We start from the raw sequence: 27973 nt of genomic DNA on the forward strand, positions 1-27973 counted from the left end.
CCTGGCTTAATCTCTGGATCCAGGCTAGAAGCATGACTTAGTGCTGGTCAATGAGAATCATCCTGACACTTCTGTGGGGGCTAAATTGAAAAGGCAGTGATCCTGGAGCTGCTGGAGGCCATAAGGCAACACTTAAAAGCTACGTTCACTCAGAAGACTTCAGAAAACAGTCCAGTAACACTGGTAGAACTTATGGATGACAGGAGCTTTAGGCATGGCGTGAGCCAGAAACAATCCCTGCTTCTTTCCTTTAAAGTAGTTTGTGTCGGGTTTTAGGTACGTACTGGCCAACCTCTCTGGCTACTCATGGTTTAACACCAAGATGACAGTGCTCTCAAACCATGTCAATCTTACTACAATGAATTAGTTTTTAGTAACATCAAGTATTTTTTGAGGTGAGGATAGGAAATCAGATTCTCAAGTACATTTACATGCTTGAGAGAAGGGCCCTGAATTTTCAAGTCTCTTCGCCTTGGTACAGCAAATAGAATCAACCATTTTTCATTACATATGAGCTGGTTCAGCTTCAGTAATTAGATGGAAATAAGGACACTAAATATAAATATACTTTTTATCACAAATATTCTCTATTGATTTTACATCCTTTACTATCCAGTTGAATGCCATATGGCAAATAATTCAATTAGAAGAGAGACCAAGAAAGTCCCTCCATAGGTCTTTTTTTTTTTTTTTAAATCTTTGTTTTAAACACTAATGCAGTAAATAGGTATTTGCATACCAGCTTTACAATTTTTTATTGAGGGTTGAGGGTCAGAATAGTTGATCTAATTTAGACCTCAGGCCTGTTTTCCTATAGAAACCCCCCCACCTCCTGAACTAGATTAGAAAAATAACAGTTGAGCTTAAAAAAAAAATGAGTAAACACCTGCATTTATGTTCTTTTCACTGATATTAGCTAAAGCTCAACAAATTTAAATGAAGGTTACAGCCTACCTGTAGTTACAATTCCATACCACCACCACATTGCTTTCTGTGCTGCTTTTATTTTATGAAAATGCTAATTTCAAATCTACATTAAAGTAAGTTGTATACAAAGTCTTAGTGAAGAAGGTCTCGTGGTCTCGTTTACAAAACATGGCCAGTGTCCTTTGGCCTTAAAATTTCAGGAAGGGCACTTCAAATGGCTTCGTGTTTGCATGTTTCAGCGCCAGGGCATAGGAATAGACTCTGGCATCCACTGTAAGATGTTCTTCAGCTACCAGAGCTATAGGAAGCAAAGAGCATGACTTAGATACTGCAGTTAATAAAAGATAATATCTCTTATCAATCTATTTACTAAGCAACTCTTATGACAGTCCTTCAAAAAGTTCATGGAAAGATTCGTATTCTCTTTCAATTCTCTTTTTCCATAAACTCTAAAAAGAAAAAATTACTTAATTTTAATCCACAGTCTATAATTTCCATGAACTTTCTGAAGGATCCTCGTATATGGCAGCATATGCTAGATGCTGGCGATACAATTTCTGCCTTCAAGGACTTTACTCTAGAGGAAGAAGAAAGGATATAAAAGAAGGGTTATATTTCCAGCATGACAGAAGAACAATATATGCATTAAAACAGCAAAACTAAGTTTATAGATCCAACTGTTAAAATTCATTTATAGCTCAGATAGGGCTTTGCTACTCTGCAACTATATGGTGATGATTACATACAGTATCTTATTTAGAGATTCATGTGTCTTTTTCCACTGCTATGGGATATATATTTTCCCTGTGCAAGTTAAACTGTGTGCATGTTAGGACTAGAAACATACACCATGAATGAGGTCTCAGAATCTTATTACAACAGACATTAATGAGAACTACTCTTTCACTCAGATGCAGGTTGTGAGACTTTCAATTTGTGTCTTGCTTTCCTTGCCACTTGTTTGGGAACAAGCTCAGAGACATTTTGATCCTTGAAGGCAGGGATCATGTTGTCCTACTCATGTGCGCATGGTAGGTGCTTGGTAAGTATTGAATGTTACTCTTTGTAGCCAACTGGTCATAAAGTACCTTCCTAAGAACTTCTCAAATGTTACTGGTTGAATAAATGATTTGACTAATATATTTTGATTCTACTAAAGCAAGGCACACTGGTCCTTTTATGCCTCCCTCTTTATATAGCTAGCCCACCTTCCCTCCCCTTTCTTGCTCTATTAATTTCCCCCTTTTCTAAGAGCAGACGGGAAGGGAAGTTAGGTGGAAGGGAGAAAGAAGGAATTTTTTAAAAGGATACTCTTCTAATATGTATGTAAATAAAAACATGGCATAACATTTAAGCACTGTGTGCCAAGTGCTTTGCCTACATTATCCCATTTTACTCAGACCTCCTCAGAGTTAGGGGCTATTTATTTTTGTTCCTGTTTTATGAAAAATGCTGAGAGGGGCTGGGGAACTTGTTCAAAGTCATAACTAAAAATGGTTGGCTGAGCCTCAAAGCCCCTCAGGCCTGTCAGACTCTCAAGTTGTACTGCTTATTACCAATTGTCAGGGCTTTCTCTGAATAAAGTCCTAATAAATTATTGTATCTCTTCAGTATGATTATTTCTACCTCTGGCTTTGAGATCTTCAGGTGGTTTTTACCTTAGGTCTAGTTTTTGAACAGGTAAAGTAGGACTGGAAGCTACATGGGAATCTGAACTCACAGCAGCTTTTGAAAGAGCCATTTAACTTTTCATTTCAAAATAAAGTGCTCTGCTTATGAAGTGAAAGTGTAAGCCAGTGGTTCTCATAGAGACAGTATGAGACTGCTCTCAAAGCTTCATGTCAAATAATGCTTCAGGTTAATTTTTGAAATAATTACTTAAAAACAGAAAAATTAGGTATCAATTTCCTGTAATACTTATAACCAATATAATATTCAAATTATGAAAAGTATCTGCTGCTTCATAAATAAGTGAGAATCTGTCCAGACAGCAGGGAGGAGCTCCTTCAGGAGCTCATGTCATTGTCTTTGGTACAGTATCTCCTAATGTAGTTTTATCAAGAGACATCTCTCCACATAACACCTTTTTTTTTTTTTTACAAAATCCCTATGAGATGGGCTGGCCAAGAATTACACAATGTTACTACATGACCAGTGATTTACTAGGGGTCACATCTTAGTTTGGTTAATTATATTAACATATCACAGTACACAGTAGATACCTCAAATATTTGTTGAAAGAATATTGTTAAATTTTCCTTAATCCTCCACAAAGAACCATCCAACACATTAGCATACTTGAGGAAAAGCTAAGAGATATCTACTTATTACCTCTGCATTGCTATGTTCTGGCTAGTCAGCAGGGATATAATCTTGACCATTCAGTAGGAAAAAAAGCTACTACTAAAAGCTTTCACTTGACATAAAATGTTTTGCTCATACTTTCAAAGTCTATGCCACCCAAAAAATTAGTATTGGTCAACTGCAGTTTTATAGCAGTTCTAGGTATTTCACTTTAATGAGAAAAAGAAGGTAAAGAAATAGAAAACAGTACTCCATCTGGTGGGGATGGGGACAGGGAAAAAATAGAGAAAGCCGGGTAATAATTTTAAGAATGCTTACCATCAATTCTCTTCAGCAGGTCATTCTTTGGTAAAGAAATTACTTCCACAAATTCTAAACAAACAAAGTGCAAGTGAAAACAAAGCTAAAGAACAAGAGCCTACCAAAACAACCCAAAACGTCTGCAGCCATTACCACGCAGCCATTACCACTACACTAAACCATACACATGGCCAACCACTGGGTGCTGTGTGACATACCTCCTTCCCCTGCAAACAAACAGAAGGAGAACATTTTAGCAAGGCCTGGAGTGGTAATACATGGGAAGACTTGTGTAAGACACATCAAAAAGGCTGTAAGAATTTAACAAAAACCTGGGCCTCTAATAATTTATATACAAGATAAAACAAATTCAAACAGTACAGTTATTGTTCTCCAAATCAAATGTTTAGTAGCAAAACTTAAAACATATTACATTTTATATATATGTGTGTGTGTATATGTATATATCTTTTTTACAGATACAGGTATCTGTATACTGTGGTGTAAAATATACACAACATAAAATTTACCATTTGAACTATTTCTACGGGTACAATTTAGTGGCATTAACACTCACAGTGTTGTACAATCACCATGATCCATCTTCAGAACTTTTTGATCATTGTAAATAGAAACTCACACAATATTTGCTCTTTTGTGTCTGCCTTATTTCACTTAGCACAGTGTTTCAAGGTTCATCCATACTGTAGCATGTATCAGAATGTTTTATGGCTGAATAATAGTCCATTGTATGTAGGTATAGATCACATTTTGTTTATCCATTCACGTGTTGATAGACACTTGGGCTGCTCCCACCTTTGGCTTGTGTGAGTGATGCTGCTATGAACATGGGTGTACAAGTGTCTGAGTGCCTGCTTTCAGTTCTTTTGGGTACACACCTAGGAGCGAAAATGCTGGATCATATAATATCTCTATATTTAATTTTGGAGGGAACTGCCAAACTTTTCCACAGTATGTCATATGTATATTTGCAGTTCAAAAATTGAGCATTTAAAATTAGCTACAATGGTATACTTAAACACAGATATGAATAACTGAAGGGGTGAGAAATTAAAGAATATCACTCATACATGATTTACTGTGGTATATACTGTATAGAAACACCCACTGTGAGGGGGCAGGAAAGGGGACATGGAATTGACAAAGGCATTAAAGCTTTGGAATCCAAACTTGCTAAGAAATATTACAAAACAAAGAATTTCCTTACAGCTTCTCTGAATACAGAACTCAGTAAGGAAGAGTTTAAGAAGCTGCTACCCCTAACAATTACTTATGCCATATTACAGTACACACAAAGACAGAAACCAGGGTGATTTTGAAGTTTTTCACTGTTTACTAGTTAAGCCTGTAGCACATATTACTAAGGGGGAATAAACTCCATATGGAAAAAATGGAAATATGTAATTTAACATTTTTATATAAAAAAAGCATAAAGAACAATGAGTGATGAAAGAAAAATGCTAAAATACACAAGATTAGGAAAACAGGCAAGAGTACTGATGAAGTATCTATGAAAGACTGATACTTTCAGTGAAAGACTATATCATTCTTTAAATAAATCAAAAATCAAACTAGTAGTAAGTTAAAAGATATTTAAAATGAAACTCAACCACCTTAAACATAGTCAATACACTTACCTGGCTTTGGCTTAGGTCTTACGTTTTCTGCATCATCTCCATTAATGGTGACTGTCACGATGTATGTGGTACAGTTTGACAAACCTGGATCCATACATACAACTACAGAGAGAAGCGACAGATCATCTTAAACCAGTCAGATGGTTTAGTCTCTTGTCATTTGTTTCACTATTTAAATGTCTTAGGAAGAAGATGGGACTCATGACTCATAGTTAACATAGAACTGATGTTTTCCCCAGAGTTCCTGGGTCAAGTTTGGTACTGACAGTTTCACCACATCAAAAAAAAAAAAAAAAAAATCTTCCAGTGAGGAGTGTGCATGTGGATGAGGTGGGTAAGTAATAAAGCTTAGAGTGTGGGAAATTCTGAAAGGCAACTTAATTTCATAATTCTTCTCAAACTTCAGGTCCTTCTTGATTCAACTTGCTTTCATGGGAAGTGAGATTCACTTCTATACGGTGGCCAATCCTAATCTACAATTTTTCTTTGATGAATTAGCTGGAAAAAAAAGTCATCTTAATTTTGACCATAAAGAACACCCCAAGGCCGGCCCGTGGCTCACTCGGTAGAGTGCGGTGCTGATAACACCAAGGCCACGGGTTCGGATCCTGTATAGGGATGGCCGGTTTGCTCACTGGCTGAGCGTGGTGCTGACAACATCAAGCCAAGGGTTGAGATCCCCTTACCGGTCATCTTTAAAAAAAAAAAAATAAAAAAAAAAAATAAAGAACACCCCAAAATCATTCCCTTTCCACCAAGAGGAGTCTATTGCTTAGTTAATTTTTGAGAGTCTGTCCACAAGTGCACACCTGAAAGCAACACAAACCTGGAGAACATTCGGCAATGTCACCTTTATAGCCAGTTTCTTCCTCGAGCTCCCGAAGAGCAGCTGCTTCTGGGCTTTCATCATCATCTATGAGACCTGGAAGTCCAAATCATTTGTAAGACGGGATAGAGAAATCCAGATTTCTTTGAACCTTTCATTCATCTAACAGCTGTTTTTGAGCTACATCAGAATAATCAGAGGACTGTGAAAAGTAGTAGTATAGATGAAACTGACTGAGGCTCAGAATATTTACAAAAAAAGGCAGTGGGAGCAGGCAAGAGAGCATGTCCAGGGTTCTAGGCAGGAGCCGAGGGCAGAATCCCCCACCCAGAAGCAGGCAAAAGAGTGCACCTAAGGTCCTAGGCAGGAGCCAAGGGTAGCACCACCGAAAACACCACGTCCATACAGGTGGCCCACCACAGCCAAGGCTACCGCAAAAGCTTTTCGACACCACAGCAGTAGCCACAGCTACCATGCAGGTGGACCAACAGACACCTGCCTGCACTGACACATGGGGAGTCACAAGTGGAGACTGGAAAAAGAAGAGAGTATCTCTTCAAAACCCACTCTAGAGTAATAGAAGAAGCATCTGCTCTACCAGATGACCAGACATCATTGTAGAGATACTAGAAATATGAAAACCCAAGAAAATATGACACCACCAAAGAATACAGTAATTTTCAAACACCAGACCCTATAGAGCAGGAAACCCTTGAAATGACTGAAAAGGAATTGTGAACAACAATCTTAAAGAAACTCACTCAGATATGAGAAGACTCAGACAGCATAATGAAATGAGAAAAAAAATCCAGGATATGAATGAGGAAATTTACTAAGAGATTAATACCTTAAAAAAGAATGTAGCAGAACTCATGGAACTGAAAGATTCACTTGATGAAATAAGAAACACACTGATAGCTTAAGCAGCAGGCTAGAACAAGCAGAAGAAAGAATTCCTGATCTTGAAGATAGTCTTTTCAAAACAACCCAGGCAGACAAAAAAAGGAAAACAAAATTTTTAAAATGAAGAAACTCTAAGAGAGCTAACAATCTTAAGTGCACAAACATTCGAAACATGGGTGTTCCAGAAGGGGAGGAGAAAGGAAACGGCATGGAAAACCTATTCAATGAAATAAAAATGGAAAACTTCCTCGGTATAGGGAGACACAAGACCTTCAGATCCAGGAGGATCAAATATCCCAAACAGATTCAACCCCAAAAGATCCTCTCCAAGACACATTATAGTCAAATGGCAAAGCTCAAAGATAAAGAGAGAATCTTAAAAGAAGCAAGAGAAAAGCGTCAAGTCATCTGTAAGGGAGCCCCTATTAGACTAACAGCAGACTTCTCAACAGAAACTCTACAGGCCAGAAAAAAATGGGATAACATATTCAAAATGCTAAAAGGGAAAAACTGCCAGCCAAGAATACTACACCCAGCAAGGCTATTGTTCAGAAATGAGGGAGAAATAGTGTATTTTCCAGACAGACAAAAACTGCAGGAGTTGACCACCACACAACCAGTCCTGCAAGAAATCCTCAAGGGCATCCTGCATCTGGAGTCTAAAAAATAATCATCAGTACCACGAGTACACAAGAAAGAACAAAACTCACTGGTAGAACAAAAATGCAAATGAGAAAGAGAAAGAAACAATCTTACCACCACAAAAAACCATAATGACAATGTAATTATGCCCCTGTTTTATTTCTGATTTTAGTTAATTTTGGTCTTCTGTCTTTTCTTTCTTGGTCAGTCTAGATAAAGGTTTGCAAATTTTGTTGATCTTTTTAAAGAACTGACTTCTGGTTTTGTTGGTTTTCTCTCCAGTTTTTCAATTCCCTATTTCATATATTTCCTGTTGTAATATTTGTTATTTCCTACTTGTATTTGCTTATGTGCTTTTGGTTTAGTCTACTCTTTTTTTTTTCTCTTTCCTTAAGGGAGAAGTTTACTTCACTGATTTGATATTTTTCTTATTTTTAACATAGGTGTTTACAAGTATAAATTTTCCTCCGAGCACTGCATGAGCCCTGCACCCTATAAATTGATATGATGTGCTTTTATTTTTATCTCAAAGTACTCTCTAATTTCCCTGTGATTTTTCACCCATTGTTCGTTTAGGAGAGTGTTGTTTAATTTCCACACATTTGTGAATCTTCTAAATTTCCTTCTGTTATTGTGGTCAGAGAACATATTTTCTATGATCTTAGCTTTTTAAATGTATTAAGACTTGTTTCGTGACTAAAAATTAAAAAAATTAAAAAATAAAAGGAAAGAAAAAGGAACAAAACCCTAGGCAGATTAAGTGGTTCTTATAGGTATTATCTGTTAGTCTTACTTAGATATAGATTTTTTTCATGACCATCTCTCAACACTACAGCATGGTCAGCATGTGTAAGAAGTAACTTGGTGGCGGCTAAATGGCGTAGGGTTTGGACCTAGCTATGAGACTATAGTGCAGGAAGCCTATAGGTTGTTTTTGTTTCCTTATGTGCAGGATGGTGACAGTATTGCCTATCTTGCCTTCCTCCCTCAGAGAAAAATACTGAGGCCCTGTAGTGAATTGCTAGAAAGGAGTAAAGAGAGGCCAAGTGGGAGGAAGAGAGTAGCCTCTCAGATTACTCATATTCTTCCTGCAAGATATACAAAAAAGTAAAGAAAAAGTGAAATACAGGCTATTCAGGTACTTTTTTCTTTTTCAACAAAGTACTTAAAATAGCCAAAACATAGTCAGTTACTTTTAGTGTTATTAATTTCTTCAGTAAAATGACAAGTAAATGAGAAAGAAATATTTGTTACCCCCACGTTACAATGGGCCCAGTTTTAAAAATACAAAACCTAAACCATCAATGACAAAAAAATGAGATTTTATCTCTTCAGATGGGAACAATCTAATAAAGTCCTACAATAAATACAGCACATTAAATTCTGGATAGCTTTAATTCCTATGCAACTGAAAAAAAATATTCTAGTTAAAATTAAGACACTTAAAAAAAAAATGATACTTTCCTTGGCCTGTTTATATCTGGCAGATCAAGATGTCTTTTCCATTCATGGTTTTTGGAGTTAAGAGTATGACCTATTTATTACTGTAAATGTGTTGTCAGGGGCAGATCGCTAGTGACAGAAAATGAAATAAGGTGAGAAATTAGGGAACACAATTACTCAAAGAGAGGCTAGAGAAAGCGTTGCAAAGATGAGGATGGGATGGCATAGAAAGGAGGGCTGTCATACCACAACTCACATTGCCCTCATGGGTTTGGTGGATCACTGGAGTGTGGCTGGTCATGTGTTAGCAGCCTCTCTACGGAATGGTTTTGTTTTAGTTACAACCACATGGTGTTAAAGATCTAAGCACTGCAATTCTCAGGCTTTGCCCTGACTCAGTCTACCAGTCCCTAAATGTAGGAAAGCAATTTGATTCCCTCTGTTCAGTTACTCACCTGCAGGAAACTCTAGGCAGTAGCCACCCAGTGGTGGCCGGAACTGTTTCACCAGAACAATACACTCATAATGAAGAGTTCTCTGCAGCACTGGGATAACTGATACACCTGTCACCAAGAAATGAACAAAGGAAATCCCTAATGAAAGGTCAGCAATGCTAGCAATTTGTTTAGAGCAATCTAACTAAAACCCCAAATTTTAAGAAACTCCTCATCCAAAATCTTCTCTGTATTTGCCATTAGCAATAGGAAGTTAACTTAATCTACAATATTGGCAGTTAATCTTGGAAGCTATTCTCATTTTAAAAATGTAATTAAAAAAAAATCATACACTTCTATGTTGTTTGAATTTTTTTTTTTTTTTTTTTTTTTTTATAAAAAACTCATTTTAGTTGTTAATTTCTTGAAAATGAAATCAGAACTAAAAGTAACATTTTGCCCAGGGTCAAGGACATAAAGTTTTAGTCTACACTAACCTCCACATAGAATCATTTCTCACCATGCAGCAACCAGACCACTGGTGAAATTACAATGATCTATGTGCTTCTGAATTTCCTTTAAGCAACAAAGCAAACAAGTTCCACTGTTTGTAGTATATGCTAGCTAGGTTGACTTTTACTGTTTTAGGGCAAAAGATCTTTTCTCCCAAGTTACTTGGGCCTTAATCAAGACAAAGTTACTTGGGCCTTAATCAAGACAAAATAGAAACAAAAACAAAATCCACTGGATTCTGGAAAACACAAAACATGCAGGAGGAGTAACTTGGGTCCTTCTAAACTCTTTTCCATCAGTAAGAACAGCAGCTGCAGCACAGCTACTCTCTTTGCTTCCAATAAAAACAGAAACTAAAACACCATGGAAAAATAAAAGGGAAAAACCTTTGAACAGAATACAAGGGACTTCTACAAGTCATAAAATACCTAGACACACTGTGTGGCTTCAAATTATATTGATTTATGTTTAGCTATAAACATCAGCACATCTTCCCCTCACAAACACTGTTCTGAGCTTAGATAACAGGAGCCGGAAGTTACTTATGAGTAAAATTCGATTTAGTTACATAGCACTGCACTGCAAAAACTCATGTGATAAAAGGTAAAAAAAGTTATAAATAGGATATATACATATAATATGATAAAAGATAAAAAGTTATAAAAACTAGTAGGATTAAAGATAAAAGATCATAATTGAAGATAACTCTGCTCTGAGGTCTTGGTTACATTAAAAACCCTCCCACAATCCTGTGTACCAACTTCCTTTATAAAAGGTTTGCACTCATACCATCAGCAGCCTGTCCCTTCCTGGTTGTACGTTTCGCTGTTTCCCAAGTTCTATTCAGGCAGAGAAGAAAAAAAATCATTAGCGCCAAACAGGAGAATGCTCTTAGGTTTCTTGTGTACAGCTAGAACTTCATAAGAGCAAAGCATGCAAATGTACTAATGCAACCGGTCAAGAAGAACACAACAACAAAGATCTGTATAAAAAAGTCAATTGTGCTTTCCTACAGTTTCTGAAAATTACAAAGAAAACTATTGCCACCCTACCTCTAAATGCCATCTAAATAGAAAGGCTGGTGAGCTTTTTCAGAATACTTGAGTTTGGATCAGAAGTCTATGGACGAGCAGCACAGCTGTGATTACAGCTGTAAAGGCTGTTGAGCAGAGGATCCAAATTAAGCTCCTACAAAAATTCCAGCCTTATCTCTAAGAACAAAGTATACTGTGTACAGTGTGAACTATTGAGATAATTTTTTATATAATTTAGATTTTTTAAATATGCAACCTAAAATACACAATTTAAGAAGAGGACTTCCCATTTATTAATCAAAGAATTATTAAATTTAGGTGAGTACTTGACTTTGCATGTTGAGATCTTATCTAAGGGGGAAAAACGGTCCCTGGAGGAAAAAGTGAGGTGAATAACAGCAAATTCCTGCTCCCTTTTATGGTTTTATTCCTGGGTATTAGCTGTTTGTTTCTGGCTGTTACCCACTTAAGTATTTTGGTAACATCTGGGCTGTTCTACTTCCTTTCCTTGGAGCATTGGGCAGAGTTGTACAGAAAATCCAGTTACTGAAAAAAATCATGCTGTTTAAAGAAGCAAAGACATAAGAGGAAAATTGCCCCTTCCCTCTCTTATCCCTAAAAAAGAAAAAAGCAGTGGTAAGAGACAGGAGTGGAGAAGCAAACAATTTTAGAATCTATTCTAAGGGAAGTAAGACACATACGGGTGGCTCTGGGATTGGGGTAAGAAAGGAGTCAACATCTGCATCCCAGTAGCAAGAGTTACAAGATGTACTAAGAATCCTTTTGCTCATACTTTTTATCCTGGCTATCCCTAAGGTTTAGACTTTCCCACATTTCTGTAAAAACATTTTCAGGTATCTTACCTGATTAAAACAAAATAAAACTCTGCAAATTGTAGATCTTTCAGCATTGTACCCAAATTCTAAAGGGCAAATATGTGAATATGAACCTATGAAAATCCAACATACTATGACAACTCACAGCAGCTCAACATTCCTGTTAGTAGCAAGAAGGCAACCAACAAGCAATCCCAATAAGTAAATACAGATTGCAAGAGACAAAACACCTTTTGGCATAGCTCTCTCTGCTGCCTCTTAAGGTCAGTCCTAAAGACTGAAGAAGATAGTGCTGGGAAAAGCACTGAAGGTCCCATCCCAAATACACTAGGAATAAGGGAAACAAAAGAGTAGCATCATTATAATGATTAAGATGAAATAAATAAGCAGTAACTACCCATAAATTATGAGCAATAAAATATAAATGGATTTGTAAGAAATACAAATGGGAATGCCCCACAAGAGCTTCAACAATCTTAAAGGGACTCTGAGATGTTCACTTGATTGGGAGTCAGAAAACCAGAGACTCTACTTGCTTACCAGCAAAACCCAAAGCTACAACCCATGGTGACTATTTTCTCATTTGTAAAACTTTAGAATTAAGAGCATGTTATCTCAAAAACCTCTTCTAGCTTTAGAATTCTGCTTCCAGTTAGGCTACCCCATTTTTCAGTCTCCTTTGTTACAGGAAAGCATGTTTTGCTTTCTTCCCTCTAGTTCACCAACATAAGAGGTAGAAAGGATGACTTCAGCACTATCTTGAATGTCAATAACGGGACATACCACCAGCATATTTTCACACTTCTAAAATTAATTCCATATCCTCTTCCGTAAATGAGACAGTGGAACAAAGTATTCTCTAGCTGCTATTTTATCCCTTTCATATACATGCTTTTATATCAGGTAATAGCACATTTTATAAATTTATAAATCATAGCCTTCTGGAAAGTACAGAGATTTATTCTTCAAAGCTTGACATTCTAGTATGAAATATTAATGCTTTACATAAGATCTCTTTGGAGGCCAGGAGAAAGACCTCTATATGAAAGAATGTAGGAGAACATGCTATCAACAAGCTGTATAAATATAGTAGTTTGGAAGAGACTTTAGAGCCCACTCCCAAACTACTGAAATAAAAAAAAAAAAGGTAGCAAAAAATTGGGGCTGGCTGGTTAGCTCACTTGGTCAGTGTGGTGCTGAAAATACCAAGGTCAAGGGTTTGGATTCCCAGCTGCCAATAAAAAAAAAGTACCAAACTATTGAAATAGACTCTGGAAGTGAGACCTATACATGAGTATTTTGAAAAAAAATTCCTCAAATGATTTTGATGCACATTCCTGATTAAGAAAGGCTGGAAGGAAAGATGACTAATCAGGTGAAGGGATGAGCTGGTGTGAACCAACACGTACTCTTTAGACTAGTCTTAAGGGCTACATTTGTATTATAAACTTAATTTTATAGGAAGAAAACCAAACTATATCACTCTAAATTGGGTTCTAATCTCTGTATATATTTTCATAAATATAAATACACCTGAACATATCATGCTTCCTAAGGCTTGGGCCCTGCCACATTTCTGTACTGGGTTTGGCCCCTATCCCCTAATTATTTCAAATTTAGTTCTACGTATCACACTCAACCTCACAGTTTATACTATCAAAAGATTACTAAACAGAAAATTTGGAAAACAGAAAAAAGGTTAATCATAGAGCTACTTTTTTCTTTTTTTGCTAGTTTCCTTCTAGCCTTTTCTTACACATTATTTGGCAGAGTTTAAAAAGCAAGAAGCATATATAGTTGGCCCCTTCACATCCACGTTTCCATACCTGTGGATTCAGTCAATCGCAAATTGAAAATATTTGAAAAAAAATTGTCTGCACTGAACATGCATGGACTTTTTTTCCTTGTCATTATTCCCTAAATAATACAGTATAACAAGAATTTACATAGCAATTTACATTGTATTAGCTATCATAAGAAATCTAGAGATGATTTAAAGTATTACAGGAGGATATGTATAGGCTATATGCAAATACTACACCATTTTATATCAAGGACTTCAGCATCCGTGGAGTTTGATATACTTGGGAGGTCTTGGAACCAATCCCCCCCAGATACCGAGGGAAGACTGTATGTAACTTTCTCTTTTGTTACCAACTTATTAACTTTACCCATATTGCTAGGTTGTCTTCATAATCTGCTATTAAGATGGCTGCATAGATTTTACCAAGTGAATACACTATAACAATTAGTTCCTTATTTTTAAGATGTTTGGGTTGCTTACGTTTTTTGCCTTTTAAAATTTTGATGAACCTTTTTTTCATGCACAAATCTAATGTCAAAGCTAATTTCCAGAGCACATTCTCAGAAGTGGAATTATTAGTTCAAAGGGTAAAATATCTTTATGGCTACTGATATATATTGTGAAATATGCTTTACTAAGTGTTTTTTTCCCTCAGTTTACCTTCCATGAGCAAGGTGTAAACATGTAAGTTTTACCTCAAAACCAACAATGTTTTTGTTTTCTCTTTAATTCTAATTTAGAGATTAAAAATGAATTTACTAGTAGGAAGCAAAATGTATTGTTAACTATTCTGCCACCTCGTCAACTTAAATTAGGCTTCTCCCAAAAGTTTTAGGTCCACACTAGTCTGCTTAGAGAGAATGGTGTTAATATAGATTCCTAATTAGTTATTGTAACAAATTTCCAACCCAATTTTATTTAGAGATTATAAACTATCCAAACATTCTAACAATGGAAAAACAGCTACATTAGATTATTTAAAACAGAGTTTACAATGCGAAAAATATCAGTTTATGCCAAACACTTGACAGAGACCCTGAAAACCCAAAATACTAAACATTTTAAAAGAGGAAAAAAAAAAAAGTTTACCTAGTTTTACCAGTAGGATCCATGTAAGTTGTTTTTTCAAGCTTGACCCAATCTCCTTCTGCAATTAACTAAAAGGAGATCAGATAAAAGGTTGGGAAACTTTCAAACCAAGTTGGTTTTCATCTAAAAGTGTTTTTTTTTCTTTCAAATTTTCTCTGTGTGGCCCTCCCAATAATCATGTTTCCCTCCCAATAATTTGTGGACAAGTTTGCAGTTCAGAATAAGTATTCAAAGTTGTTTTTACTAAAGGGTAGTTCTGCTTCTTTTTGTAGTTATTGAGGTAATTCTGAGAGGTAAAAAGAAATGATAGTCTAAAAACTTCTGGGGATCAGGGGAGTAGGTGCAGTTGAGAGGGAGCTCAAGGGGTGAGGGTCCTGTGGGGTGCTCCTAATGTTCTGTCCCCTGATCTAGGTGCTAGCCACATAGGTGTTCTTATGTAAAAATTCATCAGTGGCATTTCACTGACAACGATTACATAGGAAAACTGACTGTGGGGAAACCAGGTCAATCACTGGATTTCCCATCATGACACATGGGTTTCCCACCCAAACTGAGACAGAGACCCCAGGATTGTTCTGTCTAGATACTGAGAAGTTTTGGTTATGAGGACCAACTTACCTATGACACTATACTGAACTGAGAGGAAAGATTCACTGTGTACGTAAAGCAGTAGCCTTTTTCTTACTATCCTATCTTTCACTTCTTGCCAGCAGCAACCTAATAATTAGCGGATCTGTTCACAGACAACATGGAACGATTTTAAATAAAAAAGAAATGCCCGAAAGGTCTCAAGATCAGAGTTTCAATACGAAATATTTAAAACATTACCATTGCAACAATTCTTGTAAGAAGAGACTTTAAAAAAGCTAAGTTGAATAACAAACAAGATGTACATTAGTTCGAAAACTCACTGGAATTGAGATAATTTAGGTTTTTATTATTCTTAAACATAACATGTTGGGACCGTAAACAGCTAAGATGTGATAACAAAATATAAAATGTCTAAGTCGTAAAACCCACATATTATTTATTCTTCTATCCAGGGAAATTTTTAATAAGAATTAAGAATTTTTTAATGAAGAGCCAAAATCCACTAATGGTTTCAATTTCACTGACACATATAACTAAAAGGGATATAATACTGTTCCCACACAAGAGCAAAATGGGCCTGAGTCTGTAAAAGTTGGAAAAATATTTTAAAACTGTCTTCAAGAATGAAAAACAATCATTTGAAAGAACAAATAGCCTAAACATTTCTTTAAACTCAAATTTATGTGGGGAGGGGAAAGAAAAGTGAAAAACAAGTTGTACCTCCTCTGAAATAATAGACTGTCTGATATTCTGAGAAGAATCCGTTGGTTCTTGGGTCTCCATTTTCAAACTAATTAGTCTTTACAGTCCTCAGGTGAGAAGTGCACACTGTAAAATAATAAGATTCATTTAGGCTAAAATTATTTTTCTGAATGAAACATCTGCCCATAGGCCACTAGTCAGAGTACTCAAATGGCAAAAAATTTATCTGCCATCAAAGTTGCTTTTCTCATGTGACTATCTGGGGCAGTTTCAAAAGAGAAATAAATGCAAAGACCCCAGGAAATATCCAGGAAAGAACTTAAAGCCTTCCCAGTTAGATTCAGCCCATGGTAACCAAGTTCCTACTGTGCATGCACTGGGCACTTAGATACACTCTAATCAGATTTTCTAACTCCAAGCCTTAAACTCTTTCCAACGGGAAACAGTAGAAAGATGTACAGTCAGCCCTCCCAATCTGTGGATTCAACCAACCACGAATAATAAAAGTTAAAAAAAAAAATAGTACAGTGTAACAACTATTTACATAGCATTTACATTGCATTAGGTATTATAAGTAATCTAGAGATAATTTAAAGTACACGGGAGGATATGTGTAAGTTATATGCAAATACTAAACCATTTTATATCAGGGACTTGAGCATCCTTGGATTTGGGTAACTGTGGGGGGTTCTGGAACCCTCTGCAGATACTGAGGGACAACTGTGTACCACTCTCCACACCCACTTCTCAGCTACTGTCCCCTATCAGCCTTTTACAGCTAAACTTTTTAAGAGCTGTCTGTGCCAGCTATTTCTACCTATTTACCATGCTTCACGTTTTAAAAATTGTGGTAAATGGATTTACCATTTTAATCACTTAAAGCGTATAGTTCAGTGGCATTAAATACATTCACATTATTGTGTCTCGTTTACTTTTCATTTTCGACATGTATCACAGTCACAGTTGCAGAGAAAGTATCAACTAGCACTAAGGTCTGTTATGAAAAGACGGGCCCCATCCCATTTGTTACATGCTACTACTGCTTTCCTGGTTTATTCCCTTGTCTTTGGATCCTGCCTGTTTGAAAATCTCTTTTCTAATCTCGTAGTTGATTGATAATCTGGTTGCACATGCAACTACTGGCTGAAAACAATTTTCTATTCAAAATTTGGAGGCATCACTTCTGGTGGTGTCTTGTTCTGGTGTTGCTGTTGAGAAGTCTGAAGCTATTTTGATTCTTGATCCTTTTTCCATGTGACCTGTTATCTTTCTCTGGAAGCTTGCAGTTAGTCATGTCTTCGTGTTGATGCTACTGTACTGGGCACTCAAGGGAGTTCTTTCAATCTGGGTACTCCATAGTATGCTCTCTATAGGGAACTTTTGTTGAATCACTAATTTCCTCCCCTCCATTTTCTCTTCTCTCTTTCAAGAACTGTTACTCAGCATTGGACTCCCTGAACTGATCCTGTTTTATCTTTTTCATTCTTATTTTCCATTTCCTTGTTATCTACATTTCTGAACACTATTCTAACCCTTCACTATTCTTAAGTTTCACAGTTCCCTAACATACCCCATCTCCTAACTTTAGCTTCAGAGAAATATAGACCACCAAGCATCAACTCTCATAGAGGGAAAGTGTCTTTACGCTGTTTCTTCGGGGACCCAAAGTGATAATTATACTACCCAGCAAATCTGCAATTTTTATGCCAGACAGCAAGTTTCCCCATCCTAAAGTACAACCAACAACAAAACAAACGATTAATATTTGTAAAGTACCTTAAAAAATCAAATCTCTGATTAACTACTTCAGGTGTCCTGGCTAGAACACCCTGTGGGAGAACCATTAAAGATGAAATAAGGTGCTAGGAACGAAGCAGTGGGAAGAAGAGACAAAGGCCCTGCCCTCATGGATCACTTTCTGGATAGGAGAAAGTGGAAAAGGGAGAAAAAGTGAGGAATAATATGTAAACTGTATGTCAGGTGACTCCAAGTTTTATGGAGAAAGAAGAGCAAAAGAGTGCGGAAAATGTGTGTGGGAGAGGTGGGGGGAGTAATCTGTAAGGAGTGATCAGGGAAGGCCTTTTTAATTTAGTGACATCTGAACAGAGACTCCAAAATAAAGGAGCCACACAGATATTTAAATATTTAAGAACAGTCATTTAGCATATTGAAACCTAGAGCCCTAAGAGAACAGGCAGTTACTCCTTTGAAAGTATCCCACATGGTAATTTATTAGGTAAACTTTTCATTGGCATTGGTTGAGACAAACAGTTTACATTATTATTACAGGCATCAAAACAACATGCTGACCCAGATGAAAACTAACCAAAGGTAGAAAACTAACACCCAGCTACCTGTCTCTACCTGCATGTTCTACACCCAGGTAAAAGAACTTCACTTAGATATTTATCTTTTAGATATCCATTCTCTTCTATTAATAACATCTGCATCAGAGAAGGAAACTTTCCTTTGCTCTAATGCTAACACTTAAAGAGAAAATAACTTCTAGTCAACCAAGCAGCCCAAATTAGTACACAAAATAATCTGTCTAGAAAGGGACAAAATGCTTGGATTAAGTTAAATTCTACCTCCATCTAAAAAGCGACACTCTAACCCCAAACAATGTTTCTATGCATATCCAAACTTCTGAAAAGTAGGGAACTGCAATCTGAAAAGTATAAGCACCAGCAGAAGAACTAGATAACCTCTACTTTCCTCTATGAAAAGGGCACTTAACCTGGATTCCCAGAAACCCCAAAGCGGTCAGTAGCACATAACACAGAAGAGACGAGTGAGCTTCCCTCCAGCCCTATATGAATATCTTTAGTGGCAAAGGGACAACTAGTCCCGTTAAGAGTCACATAAAACTTTAAGGCATTTAAGTTATCTGCTAGGTCCCTTATGTATATATCTTTATAGCTTTCTTCAGATTTCCAAAGGGATTGCTGACTGCCAAAAAGGTGAAAAAACACATTCTATTCTAAAGTACAGTTCCTCATCTACTATTCTATTTAACAGTTAAACTCAATTACAAAGCAGTCTAAAGATTGAAAGATCTTCTGTCAGCACATTAAGCTATAAGAGAGTTGTTTCAAACAGACTATATTAAAAAATATTTAAGCTAGAATGTTAGAGAGCTAGGGAAATAATAAAAAATAAGCTATAGACATAAATTGCCACCCCCAACCCCCCCAAAAGTGGCAAATAGGGCTAGGCTTCCCTAGGGTAACTACTTGGAATGCAACCAGCCCAAGGGGAAACAATTCTGTAGCAATCCATGGACAGTATAAATAACAAAAAAGTGATTAATGGCTGATTTCAAAAGTACATTCTTTACTAGCACCATGCTCTCCCCTAAGTGTGCTAACCAGCCAGCCAAAAGTGTATTCTTTACTACAAGATTCCCAAAATGTTTCAGGACTATAAAAGCACCTCAAAAATAGTACTGAAACAGAAAAGAAGTATTATTTTTAGCACCATTTCAAAAACAGAAGCCAAATAGTGCTGTTTGGGTGACTGTCAATACAAGCAACATGCTGCAGAAAGAAACTGAAATGAGGTTTCTTTCTTCATACTCTGCTGTCTCCGCTACTGTGATGGAGCCTTCTTAAACTGACTCTGCAAAGTTTAATTTGAATTTTATCTATTACGTTAACTAGAATTTAAGGTTATCTACATACTACCAATATGTGTATGTTATTAAAAATACACATGTACATAATGCTGAGTGTTCTACAGTTTCATTTATGATTATCCTTAATCAAAGCTGCAAACTTTTTAAATTCACATAAGCCATTTTAACTCAGTTTAGTCTGAGCAATGGAGGTTTACGATGTGTCAGATGTGTAACCTTCCAGGACACAGAGAACTATAGTGAGGAAAAATGTCACAGGATTCTTAGACTTCTTGTACAGTGGCAGGCAGAAATCCTTAACTAGCTTCATGGGCACAGGCAACTGAAATGTACAGCACTCAGCACAGACTGACCACTGTTCCTGCCCTGAGCACCTTACACTTCAGCAAGCAAAGGGGAAAGCCTGCCATAGAGATAACACAATACCAGGGTGTTTTAAAGGAAGAACAAATCACATCCACTTGGGAGGGAGTGAGAAAAAGACTTTAAAGGTAGTTTGATATTAAGCTATGATGCAGGGAAAGGATTCCAACTAGAGGGAACCACAGGAAGAAAGTCAGAGACACTGACTGGGGCAAGGTTGAGAAATCAAGCATTTGGCAAGCTCTGTCGTTTTCAACATTTCCCTGCACACCTCCATTTCTAAGGGCACACATAGATTGGGCTAGATCCCTGACCTATTCCCCCCAAAATTTGCGGGCAAACAGCACACAACCATAAATGGCAAGCCACAAATTCCTGCTGCTATATAAGCTAGTTGGGTTGGTTAGGCAGCATGTACATCCCTTCACTGAAGGGGAGAAAGATAAGTGATTAATTTTTCACAAATTTGGGTATTTCAGTATTAGTTACAACAGCTAGGTAAGTTAAATGGGAGCTATAATTCAAGAAGTTAAGCTGAGAACTCAAAAGCCAGGCTGCGGAGTTTGTATCCAGGCTCATTATTCAGTTATTACCACACCTGAATCCCTGCAATTTGAGGATGCAAAGTGAAGCAAAAATAATAAGAAATTCTATGCTGGTGAGCATCTCCCTGGTAAAAGCTGAGTATTACAAACACCAGCAGTGCTTAATTGAATAAAAGACGTAGGCGCTCAAATAATTCTGATTGACAAAAGAGGGTCAGGCCGTTGGAACAATTTAATAATTGAATAGAGAAATCAACAAAGGCACTTTGAAGAAAATGGGAAGGGGATCAATTAATTTTCAGAAATAACTTAATTATGGTGTTGTTAAAGTCAAGCATCAAACCAGGCATTTTTAGGATGCCATTCTACATTGTCAGAATAATTACACAGAAAAAGAACTTGATTTATAAGGAACAAAGAACCACATAATTAGTACAGTTACATTTGATAATTTTGGTTGTAATCATAAACTTAAAATTTTCATGTTTTAAAAGATAATATTCTGATTAATCCTTTTGTACCATTTATGGCAACATTTTGGTGCTCACATGAAATGAATTCACCTGAGTGATCTTTTCTTTACTGACAATTATCCTCAGATAATGCAGACTTCCTGTACTTAATCTGGTAATGATGGAAAGCCACTGAATGTTGTGTGTGGTTCCCCCCACCCCCCCTTCTGGCAGGTATGTGGGTTAGGTGAGCAGGAAGAGAACTAACACTTACTGAGATTATGCTACTTGGTGATTTCTAGTAATCATTTACCAGGTGGTTTATAATCATCACATTTGTGGTTGAGCAAGAGAATGGACTGTAAGGACCCTTGGGAAGGTTTAATTGGTTAAGTTGTATGGTAATGAGGCCTAAAGAACCTCTTGTAATAGCCCAGGAAGAGATAACATAGGTTTGGAGTAGGGTGGTAGCGGTGGCAAAGAAACATCTAATTCCTTGCAAATGAGTGTTTACCACTTGTCCTAAATCAGCTTCCGGGGAAGGGGTAAATCCAAGCTAATTCCAAGAAGGAGATGGTTTTAAAGGAGATTGGGACATCAGGAGAAAGGAGTAGTGCAGTGTTCATATCTGGACACAGTTTGAGTTGTTGGCAAGAAATACAAATGGAAATCACCAGCAGGGAGTTGGAAATATTAACCTAGAAGGATTCAGAGAAGGAAGTGTGTTTTCATTATTTAATTCGAGATTGCACAATAGACCTCCTCCCCCCACAATCACTTGACTACTGACATTTTTCAGCAAACCTGAGAAAAAGCAACTATTTCCACTGTTGTAAAGGTTTTACTGAAGAAACTTGATGAATATAAACACTTTATGGCTAAATGAAGACAAACGTGGTGGTTAAAAAATAGCGAAAGCTAATTTAGCTGTATCCATTCAAAATACTTTGAACATCAATTTTTTATGCTGATTAAACGTGTAACAAATTACTTAAAACCAACTGATTAATATACTAAAAAGTCACTGAACATACTTCTGAAGTATATAGCCTTAATAAAAAATACCTATATCAAATTCCTTCCCTGCAGTGCCTATATTTAAGTTCATAAACTTAGCTGCTTCTCTACAAATACAGTAACTGCGATTCTGTATGAAAGCTTTGCAACTGCCTCAACCTCTACACTCAAATGCTTCCTGGGCTGTTAAAGTATTACTGCTCCCAGAAGGACTATATTCCTGCAATTTTTTTTTCTCCATACATTTATTAATTCCAATTTTTTCAACAGAAAATACCTTACCCAAATGCACCCCAATCAGTGCTAACATTTCCTTCTGATGCAACTTTTTAATTTCTATCAAATCACAACAAATATTTAAGTGACCTCTTATGTCCGCCACTGAGTGTCTTTTAGATCTGTCGGTCTGGCACCATTCTCCCAGCATATACAAAATACTGTTTCTTTTTCCCCTCAAAATAGAAAGGATTACATAATCCGGGATCTCAGAAATACTTAAAAATGAACTACTACCGCCTACCTCCCACCAACATACACGCAACATTATAATCTATTTACCTCTGCTTTGAAAAAGTATCCTGTAAAGCAATGCTCCCAACTAACCACATAGCCAGTTACAGTTTTAAGGAACAAAACACGAAACAATATATTCTTGAAAGGAAGAGTTTCTAACTTCAAATATGAGCGGATCCTGTTATCCTAAGAAATACCTATCTAAAGAGGCCCGTAGTCAGTGGCGTTATCTTTCTAACTTACCATTACTTAGGTGGACCACTAAGAGCGAGCAATTGGAAGGAAATAATACGTGCGCCTTCAGACATAGGTGCCTGGGACAAGCCCAAGGCTTGTGATTATAATAATTACCATAGGTTTTAATTACGTTTCTCAGCAGCTAGCGATTTAGTGATTTCTCACCATTAAAAAAACAAAAACAAAAACAAAAAAACCTGAACCTTGTAGGGTGATAAAAGTAGGGAAGGAGAGTAGGGAAAAAATGATATTGCAAGCTCGACGAGAATTCCTCCAGGTTTGGGATTCCATCATCGCGGGGTTACTGATAAAAATCCCGCTGTGTTTTCCCTGACTGGTAACTTTCGCGGGGCCGGACTACATGAACTTGACGCTCAAAGGAGATAACTCTCCTCTTTCCTCTGCTTTTCAAATTTACCTCTCCTCTTTAACCCCCAAAGTCGAACACCCCAGGACCGAACAGGCGGGATTCCTTCCCTCCGTCTCTCAAAACCCTCACCCAGGAATTCAGCATTCTTCTCCCTTGCTGATGCCTCAACCACTACGCTCTAACATTTAACTGTGGCGTTCCCCGCTCTCTACACTCCGCGTAGCCCAGGCTCATCCACCCCCATCCCCGGCTTTCCTCCGGCGCCTCCGCAGCGGTTACCCCCTGGCGTGCCCAGCCACGAGCCCAGCCGCAGTCTGGAGCCACGCGCGCGGCTGCCCGCACTGCCCGCGCCAGCCCGGCACGCTCCCGCCCTCGTCCTCTCCTCCCCCGAGAGACCACGATCGGTGATTGGCCCGCACCCAGTCACCTACTCCAAGGTGTGGCGTGAAGAAGGTAAAGTGGACGAAAAAAGGACGAGCCCGAGGCAGGAGTCTCAGCAGATGCCGGTGCCACGGCTGGAGACACCGGCGCCCCTCGCGGTGCTAAGAGGATGTGCGCGCGCCCTTCTCCCGGCACCCGTAGAACTCCCCCTACCCCCCCGCCGCTGACCTGGTTTTAGAGGATTACTTTCCGGGTCAATGTGCGTCTACGGCGAAAGCCGAGCCGTAAACTTCTTAAAATTCCTTTCTCAACGCTTCCGCAATTCCTCTTTCGGGAACAAAACTCATTTTGTTTGCGTGTGCGTGTGTGTACGACCTACGAGCCTCCTTCTCCGCCTCCTTTCCTGCTACTTCCTCCTTGCTTTATGGACCGGAAGAGTCCTTGAAGCAAAATAGCTCGGCGGGCACTTCCGGGACCGGAGCCTGGGGTTCCGGGAGAGCGCTGGCAGGAGAGGGAAAGGCAGCGGCGGTGGCAGCTGGAGGATGAAGAAGGAGCATGTGCTGCACTGTCAGTTCTCCGCGTGGTACCCGCTCTTCCGAAGCCTTACCATCAAGAGGTGAGAGGGGAGGAATTACGCCGCTGTGACTGGCAAAAGGGAACTGCGACACTGGGCGAATCCTGTCTCCATCAAAGGAATGCAGGCCTTATATCGACCAGACAGGAGCGACAGTGTCGAGATGTCGACTTCCTCATGGTGGTTGAAGTGGGGAGGTTAGCAGAGTAGATCAGTGCGTCCCATTGCGAGTTAGGGAGTGTGCTAGGGGAAGTAGGAGGGTAGGTCGGAGGGGTGCGTGAACCTAGTTTAGGCTTGGGAGTTTCACCATTGCTACTTTTGGAATTGCCAGAGTTGCTGGGTGATCTGGAGAACTGGGTAGTCTGGGCTTTGTCACTGACTAGCTCAACGGGTGACTTAATTGCTCTCCGCCCCCTCTGGGGAAGGGGTGTCGGGAAGGTGTTGGTCAAACGATACGTAATTACGCTTACGAGAGATAAGTTTATGAGATCTATTGTACAGCATGGTGACTATAGTTAACGAAGATACAATGTATTCTTGAAAAACTAAGAGAAGGGATAAGTGCTCGCACCACAAGAATTATAACTATGCAAGGGAATGTGTTTGTTAATTAGCTCGGTTTAACCATTCCACAGTGTCTATACTTCAAAACATCATGTTGTACACGATAGATACATACAGTTTTATCTGTCAATTAAAAAAAAGTTGCTAATAGACTATCTGATTTTGTGAGCCAATATTTCAGTAATAGATTAATAATTGTTTTAGTCAATAAAAATTGGATATATACTTTAAAAATCGCATAGTCGGTTTAAATTGTAAGTTAAAATATATAAAAAAAAATTTCAAATTCCTACGTAGTATTGGAATGTTTGCAAGAACCTTTGATTCATTTTACTTATAGTTTTGTTTGTTAGCTTTTTAAGAATTAAATGTTTGGGAAGGCTTATATTTGTAATGAGACAATAGACATTTAAAAAGAAAATTAAATGCATTTTTATAAATAGGGTATAAGTCATTAAAGAGACTTTTAAGTCGTAAAGGCTGACTTGAAATTGGTTAAAATTTAGTAGATTTACAAACAGAATAATTAGATTTGTTAGTTGAACTTATAAAACTAGGAAGAACTGGGCTTTTGAATGTGAAATTGTAACTTTGGTAAATCAAATAGTAATTTTTAAAACTGAAGTAGCCTATGAATAATCTTTTCTGTGCACAAAAATAATTTGTAATGTGCCAAAAAACTTGTTTGGTAAGTAGATGAGGCATATTATAAGTCAATGATGTTCTATCAACTCTCTAAAAGCAGGCTGTAATCTTTTTCACTTTTTAAAAAATATTTGCCACAAGATCACAATAATAGTATTGCTCTTAGATATCTGTGGCAGGAATTTTTGATGATTTATTATTGCAGGATGAAACACAAATTATACCACAAGTTTTTAAGTGACTTCAACTATGACTTTACCATCGTTAATTATGATTACCTGAAACAAATTAAGCTAAAGCATGCCAAGTTAAATAGCTTTCTATCTCTGGTAATTAGTTTAATAGAATGCCACCAAAACACATCCAAACATTCTGTGAATTCTTAGCCATGTGTGCTTATTGCCAACCAAAGAATGGCTTCCAGATCTTGAGTCTACTTCTGCCCTTCACCTTAGAAGGTGGCCAAATGCTGTTAATTTCCTGGTTTGTTTTGCTGCATTTCGTGTGTTGCTGCAAATACCTGGTGATCTCAGATTTCTTAAAGACTTGGAATCATTGTGCTCTCTCAGAATTCTTTTGAGCTTGTTGCTTTTGTACTGTGATTTCTATCTGGTTCTTTGGATTTGGCTGGGTTTTGTTTGTTTGTTTCTTTACCACAAAGGCAATTGTGGTAATTATGTGAAATTTACTTATATTATTCCAATTCCTAGTCTGCTTCTACTAAATGTACATCATTAACATTTTCTACTTCATGTTAAAATAAAGAGAACAAATACTTCAAAAACTAATCAAGTATGGAATTATTTTCTCTGCTTATGGTTGGTCTTTTAAAGTGATGCCGTTTTTGGTATGTGTGTTTTTTATTTTTTTAGTGTCATTCTTCCACTTCCTCAGAATGTGAAGGATTATTTACTTGATGATGGAACTCTGGTGGTTTCAGGAAGGTAAAGTATATCAGAAAAAATTCTGTAAACTTATCATAAAGAAATGTTGTAATGAGTAAATCTCAACATTGACCATATAAAATGAATAAATTACCTTAGGCACCATTCTCTTCCTTTAGCTCTTTTTTTTTTTTTTTTAAATCTAAAATTATGGGCCAATCTTTGTCCCATATTCCTTGCCAATGCTCAATTAATATTTTCAAAACTGAATACTTCCTCCTCTGATAATTACTAGTTGTGAAATTAAGCAGTTCCTTTCATCTCTGCCTTTAGACAATGGATATGATAACTTTTCCTTCTGAAGGTAGCAGGGAGAGAGGAGGCACATTGTAACCCTTTGAGATTCTTCAGTTTTTAAGATAAAAAATTCATCGCCTGTTGCAAACAGAAAGCTTTACTAGGGAAGATCATTTAATTCCTCAACATTTCGTCCCCATAGCTGATCATGGCCCCATCCTCACCTTCTAGAAGCTGTTCAGGGAGTTCCCCTATTTGTAAAGGAAAGAAGTTATCATATTTCAGTGCTAACTTGAAAAAAGTTTAAGAATCATAGAACTTAAGTTCCAGTCTTTTCATTCAGGTCTCTGCTCAGAAGTCATATTATCAAAGTGTTCATTCCTTAACATCCTTTCTAAAATAGCCTAATAGTGACCCTTCTTTATCCCCTGATCTCTCTTTTCTGCAGCACACTTATATACACCTAACATAATCATTCTAGTAGAATGCAGCTTCATGAGAATAGGGACTTGGCCAATTTCGTTCACCTCAGTTCATGGAACAGTGCCTGATACCTAGAGGTGCTTGCTAAACATTTGTTGGATGAATGAACCTTAGAAATATAATTAGAGTTGTGTGTGTTTTCAGTAATGCTAACTTGACCTTGTATTTTTGCCTGATGGATTTTCAGTGTAAGCTTTCTGGATTATATTTCTTTTTTTGCCAATTACAACCCCTTAAAACCTGAAAATTATTAATGGAGAGCCTCATTAACTTAGAATAATTGGAGGACAAGGAAACAGTAGAAAAGTTAGACAGATCTCAACTTTGGGATAGTTACAGACATAATTTTATCTCCAATATATCACATAAAATAATCTTATAAAAACGAGACTAAATAAAATGACTCCAAATGCTAGAAAGCACTTGGTTGATTTCAGTACTATAAACATATTGAAGAACTCCTATGTTGATTTTCATTGGCCAGTTGTTTGCATAAGCCTCTGGCTTAGGCAAGTGGTAAACAGTATTTTGCATGGTGCTATATTGTGCTATATAGTAATGCACAAATCACAAATCCTGCCCTTTTGGAGTTGATAGTTCAGCTTCATATTTTGTAGGAGTCAGTATGGCCTAGAGCTGGTTCTTTAGTAGGTTGCCTAGGTTCAAATCATATTTTTGCTGTTTTCCAACTTTCTTTTCTTTCTTTTTTTAATTATCATATTCATTGTTACAAATCATGCTTATTCTTTATGCGCCTTATCCAATCTCTCCCTTTCCCCCTCCCCCCTCTAATAACCATAGATTTGTGCTCTCCATCTGATTAACTGTTCCTCTGTTGGTTTGTTGCCTCGGTGATCTGTCCAGTACTGAGACGGGTATGATCAAGTCCTCTCCTATTATCATAAATTAGATGCTTCTTCTAATACTTTGGAGTGTTGTTTGTGGAGAGAGAGGGCCTCTTCTTTTTTTTTTTTTTTTTTTTGTCTCTGGTGCCTCTCCTTTTGTCAG

The 27973-nt window shown here is 37.4% G+C and overlaps 2 protein-coding genes across 4 annotated transcripts in view; one reads left to right on the forward strand and one right to left on the reverse strand.

Annotated features, from left to right (window-relative positions):
* Positions 1-673: 673 nt before the first annotated feature.
* Positions 674-23919, reverse strand: NUDT5 (nudix hydrolase 5). 2 transcript variants are annotated; one of them, XM_063099088.1, is made up of 10 exons: positions 23569-23665; positions 16025-16132; positions 14714-14781; positions 10740-10789; positions 9459-9566; positions 6016-6111; positions 5190-5291; positions 3750-3758; positions 3550-3603; positions 674-1225 (listed from the first exon to the last, which is right to left on the reverse strand). In XM_063099088.1, the coding sequence occupies exons 2-10, from the start codon at positions 16085-16087 to the stop codon at positions 1116-1118; spliced, it is 660 nt and encodes a 219-aa protein (XP_062955158.1). In that variant the 5' UTR covers positions 16088-16132; positions 23569-23665; the 3' UTR covers positions 674-1115. The 2 variants fall into 2 exon arrangements, with proteins under 2 accessions (XP_062955158.1, XP_062955157.1); XM_063099087.1 differs by lacking the exons at positions 674-1225; positions 3550-3603; positions 23569-23665 and adding an exon at positions 23747-23919 and having other exon boundaries at positions 3674-3758.
* The window catches only part of CDC123 (cell division cycle 123), a 48184-nt gene continuing 44022 nt past the window's right edge, over positions 23812-27973 (forward strand). Inside the window, exons 1-2 of one of the 2 annotated variants that reach the window (XM_063099084.1) lie at positions 23814-24134; positions 26174-26245. In XM_063099084.1, the coding sequence (XP_062955154.1) occupies positions 24061-24134; positions 26174-26245 (146 nt within the window). In that variant the 5' untranslated portion in view covers positions 23814-24060. Of the gene's footprint in view, positions 24135-26173; positions 26246-27973 lie in introns of both variants that reach the window. The other variant, XM_063099086.1, reaches the window with a different exon arrangement.

The sequence above is a fragment of the Cynocephalus volans genome, chromosome 6 (genome assembly GCF_027409185.1).
Source record: "Cynocephalus volans isolate mCynVol1 chromosome 6, mCynVol1.pri, whole genome shotgun sequence".
In the NCBI taxonomy this organism is placed as follows: Eukaryota; Metazoa; Chordata; class Mammalia; order Dermoptera; family Cynocephalidae; genus Cynocephalus; species Cynocephalus volans.